The 22,513-nt window shown below is 50.0% G+C and overlaps 1 protein-coding gene across 2 annotated transcripts in view; it reads left to right on the top strand.

Annotated features, from left to right (window-relative positions):
* The window catches only part of Itgb5 (integrin subunit beta 5), a 127,581-nt gene extending 108,808 nt beyond the window's left edge, over positions 1–18,773 (top strand). The window contains exons 11-15 of one of the 2 annotated variants that reach the window (XM_012517149.2): positions 10,086–10,308; positions 13,265–13,365; positions 15,237–15,356; positions 16,475–16,641; positions 18,120–18,773. In XM_012517149.2, the coding sequence (XP_012372603.2) occupies positions 10,086–10,308; positions 13,265–13,365; positions 15,237–15,356; positions 16,475–16,641; positions 18,120–18,215 (707 nt within the window). In that variant the 3' untranslated portion in view covers positions 18,216–18,773. The remainder of the gene's footprint in view (positions 1–10,085; positions 10,309–13,264; positions 13,366–15,236; positions 15,357–16,474; positions 16,642–18,119) is intronic. The other variant, XM_023702174.1, reaches the window with a different exon arrangement.
* Positions 18,774–22,513: the final 3,740 nt, after the last annotated feature.

Below are 22,513 nucleotides of genomic sequence, written 5' to 3' on the forward strand. Positions count from 1 at the left end.
GGGGCAGGGCCAGCACTGCAGGCCTGGGGATCGAGCCCCCAGCCCCTGCACCTGCTTGCAGGCATTTTAATCCCTTGAGCTATTTGGCCAGCCTTGTATTTCCTATGTATTGGGAAAATTGAGGCCCAGCTTCTGGATTACAGTTTCTTGTGAGTATCTTTTCCCACCTCAGGATCACTTGCAATGTTGCCTAGCCTGGCCTTAAGCTCCTGGGCTCAGGCAGTCTTCAGCCTCCCAAGTAGCTTGGACTGTGAGTGTAGTCCTGTTGCCCTTGGTTATAGCTTGGAACAGAAGAATCTCTTACTGCCTGTTGCAAGTAAATAGCCTGTTTCTACTTAGGCTTACTTATTTTGATTAACTTGACACCTACCCAAACCTCTGAATTACTAGTTCTGCCCCTAATGCCACCAGCCTAGCAGTTGTGCCGTATTTTCCAAGTCTTATTTCATTAATCTTTCCATTAAAGTTTTGGACACATTGTGTCAGTTTTCCTAAGCAGGTTCTCCCTGAGTTATATAGGATCTGCCAGATGCAACAGACCAGGGCTGAAGGACTCATATAGGCCAAAAGACACTGAGACCTTTTGACTATTGTTGATAAAAGCACAGAATATTCAATGGGCATCAAGTTATTTTGATTATGCAGAGCCCACTTTCCTTAAATGAACCTTTATTTGCCTAGGCAAATGGTAAAATGCTCTGGCCACCCACAAGCTCATTGTTTTGCCCTATAGGGAGATGGATATGTTGTTATTGGTCTGTGTGGGGTGGCTGTGACTTGGCAGGCTGGCATATTGGTCTAAAGCCTTGACCCAAGAGTTCCTCTCCCTGACTCCAGCAGACAGCTGTCTCCCTGTCGTCTCTTGGCTCAGCTGGGCTCCTGCAGCCAGGCTTGAGAGCAGCCAACACATGACATTCCACACCCATGGACAGTGCTGTGCAGTCGTGGCAGCCAACTCGGGGTGGAGCTGGGCAACTGCTCACCAGCTACAACATGATAGTTTTCCAGTTCAAAAATAGCAACCTCATCTTATAGTACCAAGGGGGTGGTGAGATCACACTCCAGATGTGGTTGCTTTCCCCAGAGGGGCCTGCTGGGCAGGTTGGGCAGGTTAAGCCAAACCCAAGGCGTTGACTAGGGTACCTCTGTTTCTTTTGGCCACTGCCTTCTGTTTTCCGTTCTGAGTCAGTGCTCTTGGGCTTAGGTGAGGATGATGGTTCATTTCACTCAGCAGTTTTCAGACTTTTCTGAAAGGTGAGTTCATTAAACAACCTGTGATTTTCCATCTTTTCTCTTTTGCCTTAATCTCCCTGTGACTGGTGGAGCTGGGCAGAGGCCAAGTCCTTTCCTGACCACCCTCACATAGAATGCAGTAGCAGTTAGAGAGCTGTGAATGCTGACCATTGGCAGGAAAAATTGAGGAGCCAGGACTAGGAGAGCAAAGCTGTAGAGAGCTTTGGTGCCCTTGGCAGTGAAGCCTTAGCATTCTAGCCAGTGGTGTGTTCTCAGAAAGTAATGAGGAGCTTGGAGAAAGTTGGTGGAAAGCAAGGTTGCCTTGTGTTTTTCTAGTGAATATACCTTGCTACTCAGAGTCAGAATGCAAATGGAGAGCCAGCCAATGAAAGGCTAACGAGGACTTCATCCAGACCTTGTGGGGTGGGAACACTGTCAGTTGGCTGACAGCTAGGGCTGGGTCACTGACAATAAGCCAAGGCCAGGGGGCCAGCAAGATAGCTCAGTAGTCTAAAGCACCTGCTTAGGCAAGCACAGGGACCACAGTTCAATCGCTGGGACCACATGCTATGCCAGTCCTGCCCCCAGGGTGGGCTGAACCAGCCACAATAAAGAAAAGCAAAGGCCAGCAGAGCAGCTGGCCCTGAGACTAAGGTGGCATCATTGTTGGCATCTCTGAAGAGCTGTGTGCTGGAGAAACAGGAACAATGAGCCAGAGCAGTGTAGGGTGCAAGCCTTTGATTTCTGTGGGACCATAACCAAGCCGCTGACAGAAGGAAGAGAACCCTTAATCCTCTTTTCCTTGACCCTGAAGTCCTTAGGTTTCTTGAACATCTGTAAAGGATTTGAAATATCTCAAAAATCACATTTCAGGGGCCAGGGAGATGGCTCAGTAGAATAAGTGCTTCCCTGGCAAGCAGAAGGGCCTGAGTTCAATACCCGGTTCTGAAAAAAAAAATTGCATTTCATCTAGGTTTTTGCTTAATACAGAAGAAAAGGGGGCTGGTGAGATGGCTCAGTGGTCTAAAGTTCCTACTTAGAACAAGCTTAGCAAAGCACAGGGACCGCGGTTCAATCCCCAGCACAACATGCCAGCCAGCCCCGCCCCCTGGTGGACTGAGCTGCCCCCCCACAAATAAATAAATAAATAAATAAATAAATAAATAAAAATTTTTTTAAAAAGAAGAAGAAGAAAAGGAAGGCCCAGAATGTCTTAGTGACCTCTGATGAAGAGAACCAGCTTATAGATGGAGCCACTGCACATTTTTTCCTATCCCACAGCCTATATCACCATGAGCATTTATCCTGTGTTGCTTTACCTTTATATCACTTAATGCTAGCTGGACTGCACTGGAGACGAGGTACTGTGTAGTGTCCAGCAGTATTACTTCTGAGTTACATTTGTAGTAAAGAAAAAAAATGTTTGGTTCACACTTTCAGCAGGTTTGATCTTTGGCCCTGTGGTAAGGCAGGGCATCATGGTAGGGAGTAGTTAGTAGAACAAAGCTGGCTGCCTCATGGCAGCCAGGAAGTGAAGAGACTGGAAGAGGTAGGCAAGGGTTCCAATATTCCTAGTCATACTACCAGTAGCCTCCCTTCCTTCCTCTGAGCTCCTATTCCTAAAACCTCCACTACCTCCCAGTAGCACCACAGGCTGGGGACCAAGTCTTCAACACCTGGGCCTTTGGGGACAATCATAGCCCCAGCCTGTTGGAGTTTCCAAGGCATCCTGCAGTTATGATGAGACTTTTTTTTTTTTTTTTTTTTTTAAAACATGATTATATTCTTGGGACAGTTGTCAAATTTTGAGTGTGGTTTTCTTACAACTTTTTTTTTAATGTATTTAGTGCAGGATCTACAAGAGTCTCATTACGTAGATCAGACTCATAGTGATCCTCCTGTTTGCAGTCTCCCAAGCACTGGGATTATAGGCATGCTCCAGCATGCCCAGTCTTACTTCCTCAGCGTGCCCTGCGGGCGGGGTCGGCATGGCTTGTGGTACCAGGGATCCAACCCGGACCCCTGCGCTCTGCCTAAACAGGCACTTTAGTCTGCTGAGCTATCTGGCTGGCCCTATGATGAGACCTCTAATGGCTTGATGTCTAAGTGGAATGAGAAGTCCCTGAAAGCAGTGAACATGCACAGGAATTGTCCATTTCTCTGTTGCACCATATATTGATGAGGTACCACCCTACCCCTCTTGCAGTGAGGACTCTGGCCTGCTACCCAGAGCCAGTAAACAGGTGGGTACAACTGTACAGCAGCACTGTGCAGAACATTCTCCCCAGTGGAGCAGTCCCCAGAGTTCCAGAGAGGATGGAGGTCTGAGTAGAGGCAGCCTCTTAGAGAGCCTGGGGTAAAGTGAGGGAACATTATGTTCTGCTTGTGGACAGAACCACCAATGGCTGGCAAGTGCTGTTGATGACTTGCCTGTGCAAAGCTAATGTGTCCACAGGCACAAGAAACCCATGAGGAAAAGAATAAAATTGCAAGAGCATTCAATCCCTGGTACCACATGCCACACTGGCCCCGCCCCCAGGCATGCTGAACCAGCTATAGAGTCCCGGCAAGGTGATGCACCTGTAATCCCAGCACTAGGGAGGCTGAAAATGGGAGGATCACTGTGAGTACTAGCTGCATAGTGAGACCCTGCACACACACACACACACACGCACGCACGCACGCACGCACACGCACACACGCACACCCAAACAAAAAAATTGCAAGAGTAAGTTGCCCTCCTGGAGGTTGATTTAATTGCTGTAGAGATCCTTGTGAGGGAACTAGGAGAGTCCTGGGCATTGCACAAATCCCTGTTTGTTGTTTTTTCTGGAACCAAGGCCAGTACATGGAGGAGAATGCTAGCTAATGGGATAGGCACAGTCCTATGGAAACTGGAACCACAGACTCCCCCGAGAATACCTGGAAGCAGGGCCAGACAGGGACATGAGAGGACTCAGGAGTGTGTGTTATGTAACTGCAGCCAGCTCTTCAACAGAGAACTGAAAATAGCAACTCAGCAGGGATTTCCCCTTCCTGTTCAAAGCCAGGGCAGAAACTGTCCTTTTGGAAACCTGGGAATGTGTGGTCACAGTTCTACCCACCTCTTGCCTCCACCTTGTGTGGGGAACTATGTGTGCAGCCCAGCCTGAGAGCCCTGGCTGTTGGTGTGGCTGAGGCCTGCCGTGCCTTCCCTTCCACAGCACAGATGGCAGGGCTGTGGGTTTTGGCTCAGGCCATGGCAGGGCCTTGGAATCCCATAGACAGTAACCTGTTTGGCACGGGTTTTCTGCTCCTCTGTAGTAGCTGTGAAAGAATTCCCCAGAGATGTCTAGGGCACATGTGCGATCTGAGTTGGGGTGATAGGTAAATTACCCCAGGTGGGTCAGGACCTCCAGCACACACTCCTGTTTCTCTATTTCCTATTTACGTGGCAGCCTTTCCTGAGAAGGGAGAAGGCGGGATCATGAGGCTAGGGAATGCAGTGGGAGAGGAAGATGGGGGGATGGGGGAGCTCGGGGCTGTGAGGAAAGGGGGCAGACAGCCATGGAGGTGCTAGGGAGAGGCAGAAACAGGAAATAATAGCGGATGAGCATTACATACACGTAAGAGTGGAGACGGGCAGTAGGAGAGCGGGAGACAGCACTGTGAGGAGAGAGGGCTCAGCTACTTGGCACTACCAGCACCCTGAGGACTGCTGACATTCACGAAGTGCTTACTTAGCACCAAACCCTGTTCTGAGTGCTTTGTTTGGGTTGACCTAACTCACACAGCCACCCTCTGAGGGAGGCACTTCTGTGAGGATGGGAGGAGCTAAGACAGTGCTTCAACTTCAGGCACTTCTGGTCAGCAGCAGAACTAGAACATCCCAGGCCATTTGGCTGGCGAAGCTACACACTGCCCAGTGCACTCTGGTCCTAGCTCTAGCCTCTGCAGGTTTTGTTGCTTCCTAGCTCTGCACCCCAAAGCCATACTCTGATCCTCTTCATCCCCATCCCTTGCGGAAATGCCACCTCCTAGTTATCTAGGAACTGGGGAGCCCATGGGAGCGCTGGGGAGGCCATGGCTCCTGCATCCATCAGGGCCTCCTGGTCCTTCAGATGTCGCTGGCCCTTTCTTCCCCTCCCCTCCTCTAAGATGGTGCCATTGATGTACTGAGGAACCTCACCCATGCTTGTCATGGACTAGTCACCCTGTGCTCCTGAAGCCCTGGTTCCCTCACACCCCTCCCTCCTGCCCTGAGGAAGCCCCATGCACCTCCCCTAGCATGACTGTCTCTCATTGCTCCATTGCTCATCTCTGTTACATTCACAGCAGTATTAGCTCCCTTTCCCTGGGTGCCTCATGGACCAGAGGCCACGTTAGAAGCTTTCCTTATAATAGCACAGATATTTCTGTCAGTGTTCCCTCAAAGAAAGTGTCATCCAGATGGACATGAGAGAGAACGGGTTGGGCCCTTATAGTCCTAGAGCTCAGGAGCTGAAACAGGAGGATCGCCTTGAGTTCAGCCTGAACTACATAGTGAGTGTAAGCTCAGTGTGGAACTATATACCAAGACCCCATCTCAGAAAGGGAGAGGATGATCATCAGAGGGGCTTAGGGACTTGTCCAAGGCAGCACAGTGGATGGGGAGGGGCGGAGCTGATCCAGCTCACCCTCTTAGGTTTTCACAAGCTGATTGTCCCACCAAGCTCCTCCACTTGAGGCCCTCAACCCTCAGGTCTGCTGCCTCTCCTCTGCCACTGTCCTCTGCTGCCCTCTCTTCAGTTTGCCTTTCCCTTCATCCCTCCATTTTTGCTAAAACTTTATCTAAAATCCATCAGAAGGATGTGCACTGTATCCCATCTGTGAATCCCGTGCTCCTCCTGCTCAGCTTTGCTTGTCCCTACATACCTGGGTGTTCATAGAGCTGCCTCCATCTGTCACTGTAGCCACTTCTGGGGCCCTGCATGCTGGACTCTGTCCTCAGCACTCATAGCCACCCTCTCACCAGGCTATGAGGCCACAGCCTTGCGCATATCTGTCCTTGACCTCTAAGAAGCATTGATGCTGAGCTTCCTTATGGCTCCTTCAGCTTCCAGGCTCCTGGCCTCCCAGCATTCTATTTCATAAAAGGAGGCAAAGAGGTCCTTGGCCCACACAAGCACTGTTTTGGTGATGAAAAGCTGTTAGATTTCATACACCTGAAGTTCTGTATAAACAGGCATATTTAGACTTCCTGTCTATTTAGCCATCAATCACTCTAACAAAGGTATTGGTACTAATAACTCCCATGTGTAGCAATTCATACCGTGCACAGTGCTTTTCATGACTCTTCAGAATCCCTATCTGTGTGCAAGGAAAAGACCTTTGTGTTTGCTCAGTGTGAAGTGGGCATCATTACTCTCTGCCCTGGTAGCACTACTTGTTAGCCTGGTTTTGATGAGGTGGACTAACTAAAGCCCTCTGGGCACTGTCAATTACATGACTGGTCATGGATAGGATATTGATCCTGGGAACAGGACCAAAGGACGCTGATCACCTCAGTGTTATGTGTTCGTAACTAGGACTTAGGAGAAGCCAAGGCTACACAGGAGATGTAAGAAGTCACAGGTAGGCAGGCTGAGACATAGCTGCAGGATCTGAGACTAGGATCCACATGAAGTGCAGCCAGACCTGGCTAGTGTTTGACATTCCATGTAGGCTACACTTCTGTAAGGGAGAGTTGGAAGCTTTAAGTCAGGGTGGCAAGTAGTTGTCTTATTGGCAGCTCCCCTCAGCTGGATGACTTGGAGGGCTGGGCGGCCCTCAGAAGGAGGGCTCTGAGGCCAAGCCCCAGCCCCCTGGAAAAGAGCTCAAGTATGCATGAAGGAGGACACAGCATGTTATGTGTGCCACATCTTTGCCCTAGCAGCTTTAAGTTTTGAGGGTGGTGGTGGTGTGTGTGTGTGTGTGTGTGTGTGTGTGTGTGTGCATGCACTTGTGCCTGTGTGCACACACACATGCTTTGCTGGCCTCATGCTTGCTAGGTATCCCCCTTAAGCTGTCTGATACTAACCCAAATAGAACAGTTAGGCATGTCATTAGGTCTGGAATTCGGCTGATTCAGCAGTTTCACCCAGCATGGACCTCAGACTTCCTGTGTTTTGACTTGCATTGGAGTCAGCAAACATTGGACACCAAGTGGCTACAGGGCTGAGGATTTCTCAGTGTCAGACAGTTGCACTTGTTTGTTGGCCTCCAGAGTGGGCAGGCTGTTCTGGTTTGTCCAAAGCCATAGTGCCTCCCCACATTCCAGCTCTCTGCCTGAGACTTCACTACAGGAAGTGTGGTGGGTCCTGCTTCTCTATAAGAAATTGTGTGACTTCTGGCAAATCTCTAGCTCTCTCCTACTTCCTGTCTGAACCCTCGAGTTGTGATGGAGTCAGCCCAGAATGATCTCCTTGGCTGGGTTTCGGAACTCTGGGGCCTGCACAGTGTCAGATGTGCCCACAACAGTCGCTGTCGTGTCAGCCATAGCCAAAAAGTATCACAGGTACCTCTGCCCAGCGTGCCATTCCTCTGCCATGAGCAACCCTGTTTGTGCCCATAGCTGGTCACAAGGTACCAAGTCCTGCCCTCCTTCGATGCCCTTCACCCCATACCCAAACCCTTCAGTGGTGTAACATGCTGCCTCCGCTCTAAGTCTTTGATGTGTTGGAATATTGTATTGAATTTTATTTGGATACTTTTATATTGCTACCAAAAGCAGGATCGGAAAGGAAACAGTACCATTTCAAGCAAAATGGCCCCTCCAGCCTGTCCTGTATACTATAAACAGAGGACAAAGGGTGGGTCTCAGCTGTAGAACTTAGAATATAAAAGGCCCTGGGTTCCAACCCTAGCACTGCCAAAAAAACTAACTAAACTTCCTTTTTACTTCTTATACTTTTGCATTGTGGGGTGATGCCATATGCAAGCCCTTGAGAGCACCAAAGCCAGATTGAGAACTTAGCTTTGGAGCCTGAAACTCACTTTGAAATGCATTTTAAAATTCGGATTGGTGGGTGGGTGGGTGGATAGATGAATGGATTAATGGATGGATGGATTAATGGATGGATGGATTAATGGATGGATGGATGGATGGATGGATGGATGGATGGATGGATGGATGGATGGACAGACGAACCAGTGGACATATGATAGGACCACCCGTAGCATCTACTTTTGGTGAAACCTGTGGTGCACGTGTGGAAGCTCACTGCAAGATCCTTTGAACTTCGCTACAGGTTTGGAAACTTCGTAATAAAATGTGGGGGGAAATTGCCCCTGACAGGGAGCCAGTTTAATTTAAACCAGGCCCTTGACCAAGGCAGCCCTGAGGCTGGGGCGTTGGAGCTGTGCTCATTGGATGCATTTCATCTGTGAAGACTTCCTGTGGGGGTTTCTGCTATCCAGGCCCCAAACTTGTGTTGGTCACACACTGGTAGAAAAGGCAGGGCAGTTCTCAATCCACACACACGTCTGTGAACTTGTGCTGCCTCCCTCCCTGTCCACCCTGGTGACCCTTGCGCAGCTAGAGCTCTGCGCTCCTACAGTCCCATGCCATCTTCACACAGTCTGAGCTGTTCCTCAGCCTGCTCCTAGCCTGACTGCCTCTCCTCCTGCCAGGAGTCTTGCCATCTGCCTCAGTGCTGCCTGTGAGACGTGCCAGGGCTAGGCCCTGTGGGCAGGTGGAAAGGCCATCTTGCATGGGAGGCTAGGAGACCCAGCAGCTGCAGCTAAGTGGCCAGGGAAAAGGCTCTGGAACTGGGTCCTCTCCTGGGTCATGCTCATTAAGAGTCACAGAGAGGGACTAGCAGCCAATACCAGGAGGAGTGGCTCAGAAGTGGAGGGATATGCAGAGGCCCCCTTCCTCCTAGCTGCCCACGCTGCCCCTGCAATCTCCACTAGCTTGTGGACAGCTGCTCAGTAAATGCAACTCTTGATTTTACTAATGACAGCAGCTTTAGCAAATGGCATTTGGAAGGACAACATGCTGCAGAAATAGCACACAGGAGACTTTTTAGAATTAGGAGCCATTTGTAGCACCATACTCCAGCCTCACCGTGTATTCCTGTCGTGTATTGCTCTGCCATCTGCTCCTCCATCCTCCTCTGGATGGCAGGATCATAAAGCCTGAGGAAGAAGCCAGCAGCTTACTGGGCAGAGGGAGGACAGCTGTGCGAGTTTTGGGTTGTGGTTGTAACAAATTACCACACAGTTAGTGACAGAAAGCAGTGCGGATTTACTCTCTCATGGTTCTGGAGGTCAGAAGTCTAAATTCATTTTCTCTGGGCTTAAATCAAAGTGTCTGCAGGCCACACTCCCTCCTAGGCTCCTGGGAGAATGCACTCCTTGTTTTCTCAGCTCCTAGAGCTACATTCCATGCGTTCCTTGGCTTGTGGCTCCGTACTCCATGTTTGAAGCCAACAGCAAAGCATCCAGCCTCCTGCTGTCCCTCAGCCACTGTAGTCCAACCTCCCTCCCTCATTTCCTCTTAAAAGAAGCTTGTGACCCTCTACTCAAAATATTTACCTTCATCTCATCTGCAAGGCTTTGCCTTGTAACAGCCACAGGTTTTGAAGATTAGGGTGGGGACATATCTGAGGACCAGTGTAGGCATAACACCTGGGTCCTGGTCCTGTAACACCTGGTGGCCACATGGTGCAACAACTTGGAGCACCAGCCCAGACCCTGCCAGGCCACAGTTGTTACTCCCTGCCAGACAGGCTGGGGTAGAGTCAGAGTCTCCTTCCCTGTTGAATCCCCTCTGTTGCACATGGTGGGTGCTGGGGGTTTTGTGTTCAGACAGGAAGCCCAGCAGGCTCTGATGCACATGTATGTCCTCGTAGGCCATGGAGAGTGTCACTGTGGAGAATGCAAGTGCCATGCAGGTTACATTGGGGATAACTGTAACTGCTCAACAGACATCAGTACATGCCGGGCCAAGGACGGGCAGATCTGCAGCGACCGTGGACACTGTACTTGTGGGCAGTGCCAGTGCACAGAGCCTGGAGCCTTTGGGGAGACATGTGAGAAGTGCCCAACTTGCCCGGATGCTTGCAGCACCAAGAGGTAACGGCCCCACTGCTGCCCTCACCCTGGCCTGTCGCCTGGCCAGGCAGCCCCACCTGCGTAGCCTGCCCTCCCCACCACCTGGCCACCCACCCAGCCTGGTTCCTACTAACTCAAAATAGCAGCATTGAATGCTGGTTCCATGGGGATTTTGTAAGAGAACAAAAAATGGAACATAAAAACAAGACCACTGCTCTGTTCCTGAGTTGAAGCTACAGGATTACTGAGTTAAGTGAAATTAAACTGGTATTAGTGCCAAACAGTGCCTCCTCCAAGCATTGAGTGCACTATTGTGCATTTTCAAAAGGGAATGCGATGTGCACCTTTTTTCCAATGAATTTGATCTTCCTGCTTAACATCTCCTGCACAGTGTTTCATAGAAACCCCGTATGGGAACTGCTGCTTTGAACAAAGCATCATCAGAAGGTAAATGGGATAGAAAGGCACCTGGCCCAGATAAGGCCCGCCAGAAACAAGCACAGTGGCTCTTGGATTTTCTGCTCCATTTATGCTGATAATGGAGCACCGGCTCTGCATGGCCACTGAATGAAGAGATTGTCTGCACCCGGCTGGCTGCCACTGGCCCATTCCAGCTCATGGCAGTGCTGGCCTCCTCACAGCTCTCCTGCACACACCAGAAAGTGAAGGCAGGCGAGTCACAGGAGTTGGGTACGAGGTTCCCTGAGAGGAGGAGTGACATTTAACTCTTGCAGTCTCCTGGTGAAACAGCTGTGTCATCCTCAGTGCTAGGGCAAGAGGGAGCCAGGGGCACAGGAGATCTGAAACTCATAATATAGACTGTTTCTCTCTGGCTGGGGAACACACAGTGCACTTTCCTTTTGGCAGATTTCCCTTCCAAACGTCCGGCTCCTGCTGATAATGAAATGAGTTCATGCTCTCTGAGCCCACAGTGGCTGCTGGTTAGCTTATGCTCAGAAGTGTCCTGGGGCGAAGCTTGGGTTGGATCCAGACCGTCCAGGCGGTGTAATTGAAGCTGGCTGCCCATGGAGAGACAGGTTCTATCTTGCATAAATGCAAGGGTGGGAAGAGTGAGTTAGAAGAGCAACCTGGAGTCTGCTGGGCAGGGGAGTGGCAGGGGCCCAGGTAGAAACCACTCTGGGAAAAGCCGGGGTCCTGGGCACAGACTCAGGGAGCTAGTACACTATTACCGAGGGAGGCACCCCCAGCTTCCTCTAGCAAGACCCTGGAGAGTCTCCCTCCTGGTCCTGGGGACACGGGCCCTGGGCAGTGGAGGCCAAGCTGGACAACACAGGGAATGAGTTAAAGGAGCAGGAGCCTCTGGCTTTTCTCCGAAGGAGCAGCAGGGCCATGTAGGGTCAGCTTCCAGTCAGTTAAAGGCCTCTTAGAAGAACAACTTGACATTAAATATGTCAAGCATTTATTTCCTAGAAGACACTCATAATTTATTGCCCACTGTGCACTACCAGGGGAGCAGGAGGGCAAGGAGAGGCCACAGTGAGCATCCCGTCCCTTCTTGTTTTTGGATCGCACTGACCCTCTGTCTTTCAGTCTCATAGAAGAAAATTTTCCTTTAACAAAGTCCTTTTGATAGTAATTCACATCAGGCCATTTTCCCAGTTGCTGCTTTGCTGAGAGCCACTGGGTTTCAAATCTCCTGCATCTTTTGTTCCTGGAGTTTCAGGGCACTCAGTGTCTACTTTCCAGAGCTATCCGCACGCCCTTTCATGCTTGCTGAGTTCACGCTTGGACCCAGCTGATTTCAGTTAGCAGGCTCTGAGCAAAGTTGCAGGGGCTTTTTTTTTTTTTTTTTTTTAAGCCAGACTTATTTGCAAGGAAGCATAAGCTCTAGGTTCTTACATCCCTGTGAATAACGAGGGGTGCTTCCAGGAAGTGGCCCAGAATCTGAGCTTGCCTACAACAGGCCTATGGATCTGAGGCCACCTGGTAACATCCCTGCTGTGTTGTATGCGGATCCAGAAGGCTGGCAGAGGGGCTGGGGACACACCCTCCTCAGGCCACCAAGCTTCCCCCCACCAAGTCTAGAGCCCCAAGGGTGACCTGTCTGCTGGGCCATTTGGCCTGACCTCTTGCTGAATTTACTTCCCACGTGGGCTCGGATCTTCCCACACCTTCTAATAAACCCTGCAGTTCTTAGCCTACTTGGTTCTACCTCCTGCATCCTCCTGCCCTCCTCGATGTTGCTTCAAATGGTGACTAGAGTTGGGCTCAAAGTATAACAACAGCCACATAAATGAACGTTGTAATCAAACATTTACACACACTGGCCTAAGCTGCAGTGGGAGGACTTTAGAGTGCCTCTTTCTAGTTATTGCATTTTCTAGAGAAGGCCCTCATGATAAAGTGTTACCCTGAACCTCCCTTCCTGTCCCTGGGGCAGACTGATGGTCAGGGAAGTGGTCAACATGGCCCTTAGGATCCTGGAAGCTGGAAGAGGGACTGGGCCTGAGATGCCCAGGGGTAAGCAGTTCTCACCTTTCACTGTGCTTTAGTGTCAGCTAAGGCCCTGGCTCCAGAGAAGCAGGTTCTGTGGGCACAGTTGGGCCCAGGCTTTCGTGTCTCCCCTGTCAAGCCAGTATACTGGACAGTGCTGTACCCTCCCCAGGGTGTGACTGGGCCAGGCTCCTGGGAGTAACCTTTCTTCCCCAGCCACCTATTCGGAGCTAATTTCTCAGCCAGGTGTTTGATGGTTGGTAGAGAGCAGAAGGACTTGGGTCCAGGTGTCCAAATGGGAAAGGTCTGTATCTCCCAAGTTAGCCTGTGATCAGATATGGCCCGATACTCATGAGTATCTCCCAGGAGCCCTGGCGCTTCCCATGGACAGTAGCAAACAGGCAGAGCAGAGGCCGGAGACCTGAAGATGGAGCAGTTAAGCTTCTGGGACCCTCATTGTCTAGAGCTCAGTTGTAAGTGTGGATGTCACACAGTACAGATATGTGTTCCTTCTTTTCTCAAGGGAGTGTGTTGAGTGCTTGCTGGTTCACGCCAGAAAGTCTGACAATCAGACCTGCCACCACCTGTGCAAGGACGAAGTGATCACATGGGTGGACTCCATCGGTGAGTATCCTGGCTGGGCCTGGGCATTTCCTCTTCCGCAAGCAGGAGGGTGATCTTAGTCTTTAGTTAGAAAGCACAGTCTGGCTTTCTTCCCAATCTGCTGGTGCACCCGAGGGACACTGGCCTGGAGCCCCCACACAACTGGCAGAAGCATAAAGTGCAAATGCTCTGGAAATTATTTTGGCAGCTTCCCAAAAGTTAGGCATAGAATTGTCACATAGTCCAGAGTTGCACTCCCAGGCTTGTACATGCCCAGGAAGGTGGGCCTGTGTCTATCAAAACTGTTACACAGTGCTCATAACAGCATCAGTTATAATGGTCACAACTTGCATACAGAGCTGGGGATTTATCTCAGTGGTGCAGCACCTGCCTGGCAAGCATGAGGTCTTGAGTTCATTTCCTGGTACCAGAAGCAAACCTTAGAAACAACTTGTGTCCGTCTGCTAATGGTTGGCAAACCAAACGTGAGATAGCCACAGGACGGAACTTTATGTAAATGAGTGAAATACTGACACATGTACAGTGTAAGGCATTATGCTAAGTGAGAGAAGCCAGGCAGAAAGGAGCATCCAGTTCTGTTGTGTGGAATGTCCAAGGTAAGCAGAGGCCTTGTGGCACAGGAGGCTGTGGCCAGCCAGGTGCTGAGGATCGGCATTGACTGCCAGCTGGTGTGTGGGGATTTGTTTTTGCCGTGATGGAAATGCTCTGAAATTAATAGGGATACTTATGTAACATTGTGAATTTACTAAAACTATTTTGAAATGGTTAACTTGGAGAAGAGAAGCAAAGCCATGCACCTGGCCAGAGGAGTGCCCCTCGGGCTCTGACTGCTGGCAGGTGCCCTCTGCCTGACTGCAGCCACAGACTCCTCTTGTGAGAGCAGAAAGCTGGCTTCCTGCGTCCCGTGACCCGCTTCCCGATCCAGTCCTGGGAAGTGGATGTTGTATTTCATTTGCCACCTTCCTTCCTTTCCCTGGCTTCCTCCCCCACCAGGGGGAGGAACTCAGGCCCCTTATTCTACTGAGCCATCTCCCTACCCCCCAACCCCCGGCTTTTTAAAATACATACACACCTTCAGCTCTCCCAGGCTCATGACAAAGGTGCCGAGGAATACCAGACCTTCATGTTTGCCGCCCCACTCCCATGTCTGCCCCCCTGCTCACAGCACTTCTGCTCATCAACCAGGTGAATCAGGCAGCTGCTGAACAAGGAGCATCCCGTGCCTTCATACGAGCCTTCTGTCGTTCTGTGGCTGCTGTCTTCTTTCCTTTTTCTTTGCCTCCTGCTTCCTCCGTTGCCTCTCTTCCTTTCCTCTCCCAGGGAAGCGATGGGGCAGCTGAGGAAAGGGCTTCTCACATGGAGCACCAAGCCCAGCAGGTGTCCAGAGCAGGACTGCAGTATGCTAACTCTTGGGGTACAGACACCACTGTGGAGGCAGCCAGTCACCCACCTGTCCCCTTCATCCCAGCTTAGGAAACAGGTGTCTGCCAGCCTCTGCAGTGCTTGAATTGCTTATCAGATGTGGACTCTCTCAATCCCCAAAGGAGATAGGGGTCAGGGAAACCTTTTCTTTTTATCCCTCTGATTTCCATCCAGTTCCACTCATCAACCATTGAAGAGTTCTTTTATTTTACATCATCCTCAGAAAACATTTCAGAGGGTTGAAGATCTGATGTGATCTGGGTGTGTCCTAAGCAATGAACTCAGCCCTGGGTCTGGGAGCTTCACATGACAAACCTGAGCGCTTTTCCCCACCTTCCCTTTGGAGCTCCCTGCCCCCTTCCTTCTTGGAGGTGCCTAGCTCCCCAGGAGACCCTGGCCACTGTGCTGCCCACTGATGTGCTCAGAACCTGCTGCTGCTTCTCTTCTAGTCAGTGATGAGCAGGAAGCCGTGCTGTGTTTCTACAAGACCCCCAAGGACTGTGTCATGATGTTCACTTACGCTGAGCTGCCCAGTGGGAAGTCCAACCTAACGGTCCTCAGGGAGCCAGGTGGGTAGGAATGGTTTCTGGTGCTGTTCTGTGCTTGTGGGCTCACTGTCCTCTCACCATCCCTCATGAAAGGTGGGCTGGAAGGCTGCCACCACCCATCCCACTCCCAGGGCTTAGGAGGAAATGGTTACACGGCTGATACCCGTGGCAGTGACAGCTCAGGCAGTAGGGAAGCCGGGGCCTGCCCGTGGGAGCATCATCTTAGAGGAGACCGAGCACCCTCAGAATGTGTGACTTTTGTGTCCTCACAGGGCTGCTATATTGGACAGTGTCCCTCTGAATGCATGTGTGGCCCTGGCAGCTGCAGCTGCCACCTCCCACAGCAGGTTTCACAAGGACAGGTGGAGCTGGACGTAGCCCTCCAGGCTGCAAGGAGGCCAGGCTCTCTTCTAAACACTGACACTTCTGCCTTGTGTTTGGGCCAAAGAACCAAAGCCGTTGCCAAGGAGCAACTGGGATTCCTCAGCGCCATTTCATTCGTCTCTGGAATGGGACAGGGTGGTGAGGGGAGGAAGCAGAAAAGGGTCTGCTGCCTTCAATTCACAGCATTGCAACCTCTTACTCGAAATTCAGCCAAACCACATAGTGACCCTGCTGTGGGCCAAAGGCAGAGGAAGGTCAGGGCCAGCCCAGGATGCATGGCTGTAAGAGTGAGGCTTTGCTGCTGAGCTCTGTCTTTGCAGTTCTGTGAAAATAAATACATTTCCTCCCAGGGCTCCATACTTGGGGCTCAGCAGTGGGTGCTGCTCCCCAGCCACGCCCTGTGGAGGTGGCTTGTGCTATCCCCTGCCAGCGCAGGCCACCCCTGAAATCACTGACAAGGAGGCCTGAGCCAGGGAGACGTGGCCGTCCTAGCACTGGGACTGTAGATTTTGCTGGCAGCTGACCATGTGACCTTGGGACAGCCACATCCTTCCTGGACTCTTTCCCTGTCTGCACACTGTAGGTAGCATCTGCCTCTGGCCCCCATCCTAGTATTGTGGAGGCAACAGGCTCAGAGAGCAGAGGAAGTCTCCAGAGACGTGACCTTTGCCCTCAGACACGTCTAGGCCAGAGGCAGGGTGCGTGGACTATGGGGTGCTGGTGTCCTGGCCCACAGTCCTCCTGGTTCCCTCCAGAATGTGGAACGTCGCCCAATGCCATGACCATCCTACTGGCTGTGATTGGCAGCACCCTCCTGATTGGGATTGCACTCCTGGCCATCTGGAAGCTGCTTGTCACCATCCATGACCGCAGAGAGTTTGCCAAGTTTCAGAGTGAGCGCTCCAGAGCCCGCTATGAGATGGTAAGCCTGGGAGAGGGGGCAGAGAGGAAACTTCTGGCCTAGAGACAAGTTGAATTCAACCCTACACTAATGATAAAGGTCCTCTGGCATTGTTGGCATTAAAAACAGTTGGGCCTGGGGATGTAGCTGTATAGTAGAGCACTTGCCTAGCATGCAGAGGCCCTGGGTTAGATCCTTGATCCCCACTACCAAAGAAAAAGATGAGATGTCACACACCCACAAGCCTTGCAGTCCTGGGCCCAAAGGGCCTGTGCAGCGCCTGCCCAGCTGGGCTGGGAGAGCCGTGGGGCAAGAGTGCATGCCCCTCTGTCTACAGGAAGGCTCTGCACAGGTTCAAGTATTGGGGACTGTTCAGGCCCACAACCTCCCAAATGAGTGGACTGTGAAGACTTAAATAAAAGAGATGAGGTGCATGATTTTAGGGCTCTGGGAGAATCAAAATACTCTAGCCAAATTTAAGATTCTCTGGGGGCTGAGATAAAAAACTTCTCTAGGTGGCCCATATTTACTTGGTTTTCTTTTTTTAAGATTTATTGGGCTGGGGAGATGGCTCAGTGGAATAAGCGCTTCCCTGGCAAGCGCAAGGACCTGAGTTCAATCCCCGGTTCCACCAAAAAAAAGATTTATTTATTTATTTGGTGCAGGGTCTCACCATGCAGCTTGGACTCATAGTGATCCTCCTGTCTCGGCCTCTCCAGTGGTGGGATTACAGGCGTGCACCACCACACCCAGTTTCATTGACCTGCATAGCACAGGCCCCACACAGCATGTAGTACTGGGGATCAAACCTGGGTCCTTGTGCTTGCCGGACAGGCACTTAGACCACTGAGCTATCTCCCCAGCCCATATTAGGTTTTCAAACAAAGGAAAGGGATGCTAAGGAAAGTGCTAAAACTGAGCAGGACTTGGGGAGTCAGCTCACACAGATGGCCCCAAGTAATAAATTATGCTAATGAGACTCTCTTATCTCCAAGTCGATGTGAGACACCTGCAGTTACAGTCTCTCTCTGGTAAATTGGGGTTGGAGCCAGGTGTCCTCAGCAGTGGCCTTATCTTGCCCTTTGAGGTATCACAGTCTCAGGCCACCACCAACCTCAGCCGGGACCAGTGACTGGTAGAGGTTCACTTAGTATGAATCTGCTGCTCTTGATCTGGTCCACTGTGGTTCTCTGTTCATGTGAGAAAGCTGGTCTCCACAGGTGGACTGCAGGCTCAGAAAGAGCCATGCACAGATGAAGTTCCTACTGAATCCCCACTCAGTGTCTGTTAAAGTTGAAACCTTCTGACCCAACTCCTCATTCCCGAGTGGAGAAGAAAAGGGCCGTCCAAGGACACAGAGCCGATCAGAGGCAGAGCATCCTAGAGCAGGCGCTCCCCTCCTACCTGCGAGCTCTGCTGGCCGAGGAGTGGTGCCTGGATCCAAATCCGTTAGGCTGGATGAGGAACTAACCCATGTCTTCTTACCTCTGTGTCCACAGGCCTCGAACCCACTCTACAGAAAGCCCATCTCCACACACACTGTGGATTTTACCTTCAACAAATTCAACAAGTCCTATAATGGCACAGTAGACTGACAGCTCCTCCTCCTAGCAGGCTGGAGGGGATGAAGGACAGGGTCAGCCTGGAACGCCCGGGACAGCTCTCTACGTAGGCAAGCAGAGAAGCTCTTTGGGCAAGTAGGGCAAGGAGCTCACTGCTGCACAGAGGAGACCTGGCCATGCCACCTGGCTGCCAGGCCACAGCCATGCTCAGCCACCTCCCCTCCACAGCCAGGAAGAACAAGGGGACCACAGCGCTTCCAGCTTTCCCTATCACCTCCGGCTTGTTGGCCTGAGGAACTTCGGGGATGTTGGCTGCATCTCCCTTTCAGCCCATCATAGGCGGCTCCAGGAAGGATCAGAAGATGTACAACCAGCGTGCGGCCTGGATCTTTTCGTGTTGATCATTTTTATACGAAATAAAGAGATCATGCATTTATGGCGTGGCTCAGATTACTACGGATTGTCTGCCCGGGCTTGAGCCTCCCATGTGGTGTTTGTTGGTGATGGGATTGTTCAGTGTCTGTTCAGTGTTTTTGTAATGAAGAGGAAAGAGATTGTCTGCGATTGAAAGTAAAGACTGAAACCAAATGAGCTTATGTTGCCTGATTCTCTCTGGCGTGTGTGTTCTTGAGGAGAGGTCTTAACTGCAGCCCCTTGCGGACTGATGCAGCCATGTACCTCTCAGGGGCTGGACATGCTCGCTTCTAATACTCCAGACTGGGCTGCATCAGACAGCTTCTCGAGGTGCTCAAGTTGGGGTGGCTTCAGAGAACGTCAAGCAAGTACTCTGGCCCCTTTCCACCCTGGCTCAGAGAATTGTAGGCTAGAAAGCTGCAGAACCACCTTGTGGCCACCCTCATGCTCTGGTGTGCTGAGACCTGGCGTGGCCGGACTCTGGTTTCCACAGTCTCTTCATATACGTCAGAATCAGTAATAATTGCCTTCCTGAGCCTTTCCACCAAACTCCAGTGTCCCACCCACACTCAAAGCAGAGTATTTCAACTTTTATTTTCTGAAGTCCTTTTAGGTTCCTGTGTCAGACATGGAAAAGATCCCAGAGGTCATCTAAGCCTGTTCCCTTATTTGTAGGACAGGAAGTAGATTCTTTCTAGGGGAGGTGGCCTGCCCAAGAGTCAGGCCCATGACAATCTGGTAAAAGACCCTGTGCTCACAGCTGGCCAGAGTGCCAACCTGCTGGTCCTTGTAAAATCCCTCTCTCTTGGCATCCTCTAAGACTTCTGTTCCTGTACCCCAGGGTCTGTTTTCTGCTGTGGGGCAGATTCTCCTGCTCCATTTTACTGACATGGAAGACTATTGTCTGTCAGTGAACAGGGGTGTTTACCTGGGGCAGGCAGAGCAAATTCTGCGTTTCCTTCCTCTTGTGTAACTTGGGGAGGCTGCCCTAAGTCTTTTATAGAATAAAGTCTAACATAAGTGAAAACATAACAACAGATACATAAAATGGTGGTTTTTGAGACCTAAATTGAGAAAAAATAGTCTTGTCAGATTTCTTTCCCATTTGGTTGTGAACTCGGCAATACCGTGTTCGGGGCCCATTTTCTACAGGCAGCTCTGTGAGCGTTTGGCATTCTTGAACCCCAAACAGACACTGAGCAGTGATGGTGAACCTTTTAGGAACGAGTACCCAAACTGCACCACAAGCCCTATTTATTCATTGCAAAGTGCCAACCTGCATACTGAGGATTTGGTTCCAGAATAAACTACATCTTTTGTCTTAATACGCAGCACAGGGTCATTGCCCCCACAGTAAGGAATGACTGGCCCTCAGTTTCACCTGCTGAAGTCGGGAATTTTATCCATGACTAGAGCAATGACAGACAACCTTTTACTTTATTTATTCCCATAATTTTATTGAGAAATAGCAATGAGACAGTTTCAAACCAAATTGGTAGGACAGTTTCAATAACACATTGCATACATTCTTCCTAGTGCTTAATTGCTGTACAAGATGCGGACGTGATATCCTATTTACAAACACCATTAGAACAAATCCCTCTATTCATGAAGAGAATGTAACTGTATATCCTAACCATTTTGAATACACAGATACAAAATGGACATTCATCTGTATCCCCTTTTTTTGTTTAGTTCCGTTATTTGAATATTATAGGTGTGTTAACTCAGCAAAATAATAGTATTGGGTCTTCCACTTCACTGGCAATGTCAGAGTCCTCTACAGCTCCACATAACAGCATGGCTTTACTTCTTATAATTCATTTTTATACTTTTCTGCTGGATGGCTATCTTGGTCTTAGACAACCTTTTATATCTTTAAACCACGAGGACTGGACCATCCACCCACAGTGCCCTGCTGCCCTCTGCTGGCAGCTCTTGCCACAAGAGGCCTGGCCGTCTGACCCGCTCTAGTGCTCTCACGGCTCCCTTATTTCTCACAGTTACACAGAAAGCTGAAGGGAACGGCAAAGGCTATCCCTCATTTTACAACCAGCCCAAATGGTACTTAAGATTTTTATTGGCTTAAATATTCTTTTCTAATTATATGAAATTCTAGATGTTAGTAAAAGTCATAAAGTAATCCTTTATGATCACACTGCTCTGAGGTACCTTAGTTTTGACCTCCACTGTAGCTTGGATCTTTTTATTTATTTATTTATTTATTTATTTTTGTATTTTAGGGAAGGGCCTACAGGGTGTTCAGGGTCTCACTACTAGATCAGACTCGTAGTGGTCCATCTGTTTACAGCCTCCCAAAAGCTGGGATTACAGGCGCGCACTATCACGCCCAGTCTCAATTGCAGTCTCAGCTTACCCCAGGGGCAGGGCCAGCACCACAGGCCTGGGGATCAAGCCCCTGACCCCTGTGCCTGCTGTAGCTTGGATCTTAAATGACCCCAAAGGCCCATGTGTTAAAGCTTGGTCTTCATCTCGATGCTCTACTGGGAGGTGGAAATTGAGGCGGGACCTAGCAAGACGTTTTTCGGTCACTGGGCCTGCCTGGAGGTGGGAATAGTAGGACCTGCCCCATCCTCTCTCCTGATTCCTGCTGTGTGGTGAGCGGCTTTGCTCAGCTGCACACTGTCCGCAATGAAGTGCTGCCTTGCTCCAGACCCAAGCAAAAGGCCCAGTTGTTCATGGTCTATAACTTCCCAAACCATGAACTAAAGTAAGTCCATATGTTACTAGCTTGGTTATCTCAGGCATTGGTTAAAGCAACAGAAAGTGAACAGCCTTTGCTGTGCAACTTCTCAAGTCTTTTCTCCACACTTCCATGTAAATTTGAGCTCAGTCTTTTACGGATGGGGGGTTAGTGGTATGGAGTCAGGCTGAGGTGAAAGGGAGCATGAGATGTGGGGAGTGAGGGTGGCCAAGTACATAGCCATAGCAACGGCTGATACTCCGTCCTCTTGTGGCTGTGCTGTCACCTAGCAGCATGGCTGTTGTTCCCTGGGCTCAGGCAGCTGGGCACAGTTTCTCCAGGAACTTGGGCATTTGGTGAGGGATGGCCAGAAGGGTTCACACCTGTCAACTTACACCCACTTTGGAGGCATAATTTGGATTTTTGTGTATATCAACTGATGAAATTATTAAATTCACTATTATTTCTTTTTTAAAATTTTAAACAAAAAAGCAAGAAATAACAAAACAATTTGAAATAGGCTAATAAGAGAGTAACAGTATTCAACATGTTGCATATTGTTATATTCTCAGTAGTCAGGGGCCTGCCCATTAGCTCAGTTAAGTGACTTCTTAAACAAAACAATCAGGATGCTGTGGTTTGATCCCCAGAGCCTCAAGCCTTACCAGACCCACCCTGAAGGCATCCTGAGCCAGCGGAAAAACAAAAAAACCCAAAAAACTTATATTCACAGTAGTTGTTCAAAGTACAACATGCAGACCATGTAACTTTAACCTGCTCTTACTCCTTGGCTCCTTCTCACCCTCATTGTGAGAGCCTAAAAGAATAGATATCAACTGTATGCACTGTGATTTTCCCATACATACATACCAGTGATAAAGTTTAATTTATAAATTAAGAACACTAAGAGATTACTAATGATTAAATAGAACAATTACAATAATATGCATAATCAAATTATGTGAATGTGCTCTCAAAAATTGTACTATAAGGGATGAGAGATAGCTCAGCGGTCTAAGTGCCTACCAGGCAAGCAGAAGGACCCAGGTGCAATCCCCAGTACCACATCTATGCCAGCCACCAAAACTGGATGTGGTGATGCACGCCTGTAATCCTAGCACTAGGGAGGCTGAGACAGGAGGATCACTATGAGTCTGAACTGTGTAGTAAGACTCTCCCTCCATATGTAACAATATATATAACAGTAATACAT

This window comes from Octodon degus, unplaced genomic scaffold, assembly GCF_000260255.1.
Source record: "Octodon degus isolate 3935 unplaced genomic scaffold, OctDeg1.0 scaffold00147, whole genome shotgun sequence".
Taxonomy (NCBI): Eukaryota; Metazoa; Chordata; class Mammalia; order Rodentia; family Octodontidae; genus Octodon; species Octodon degus.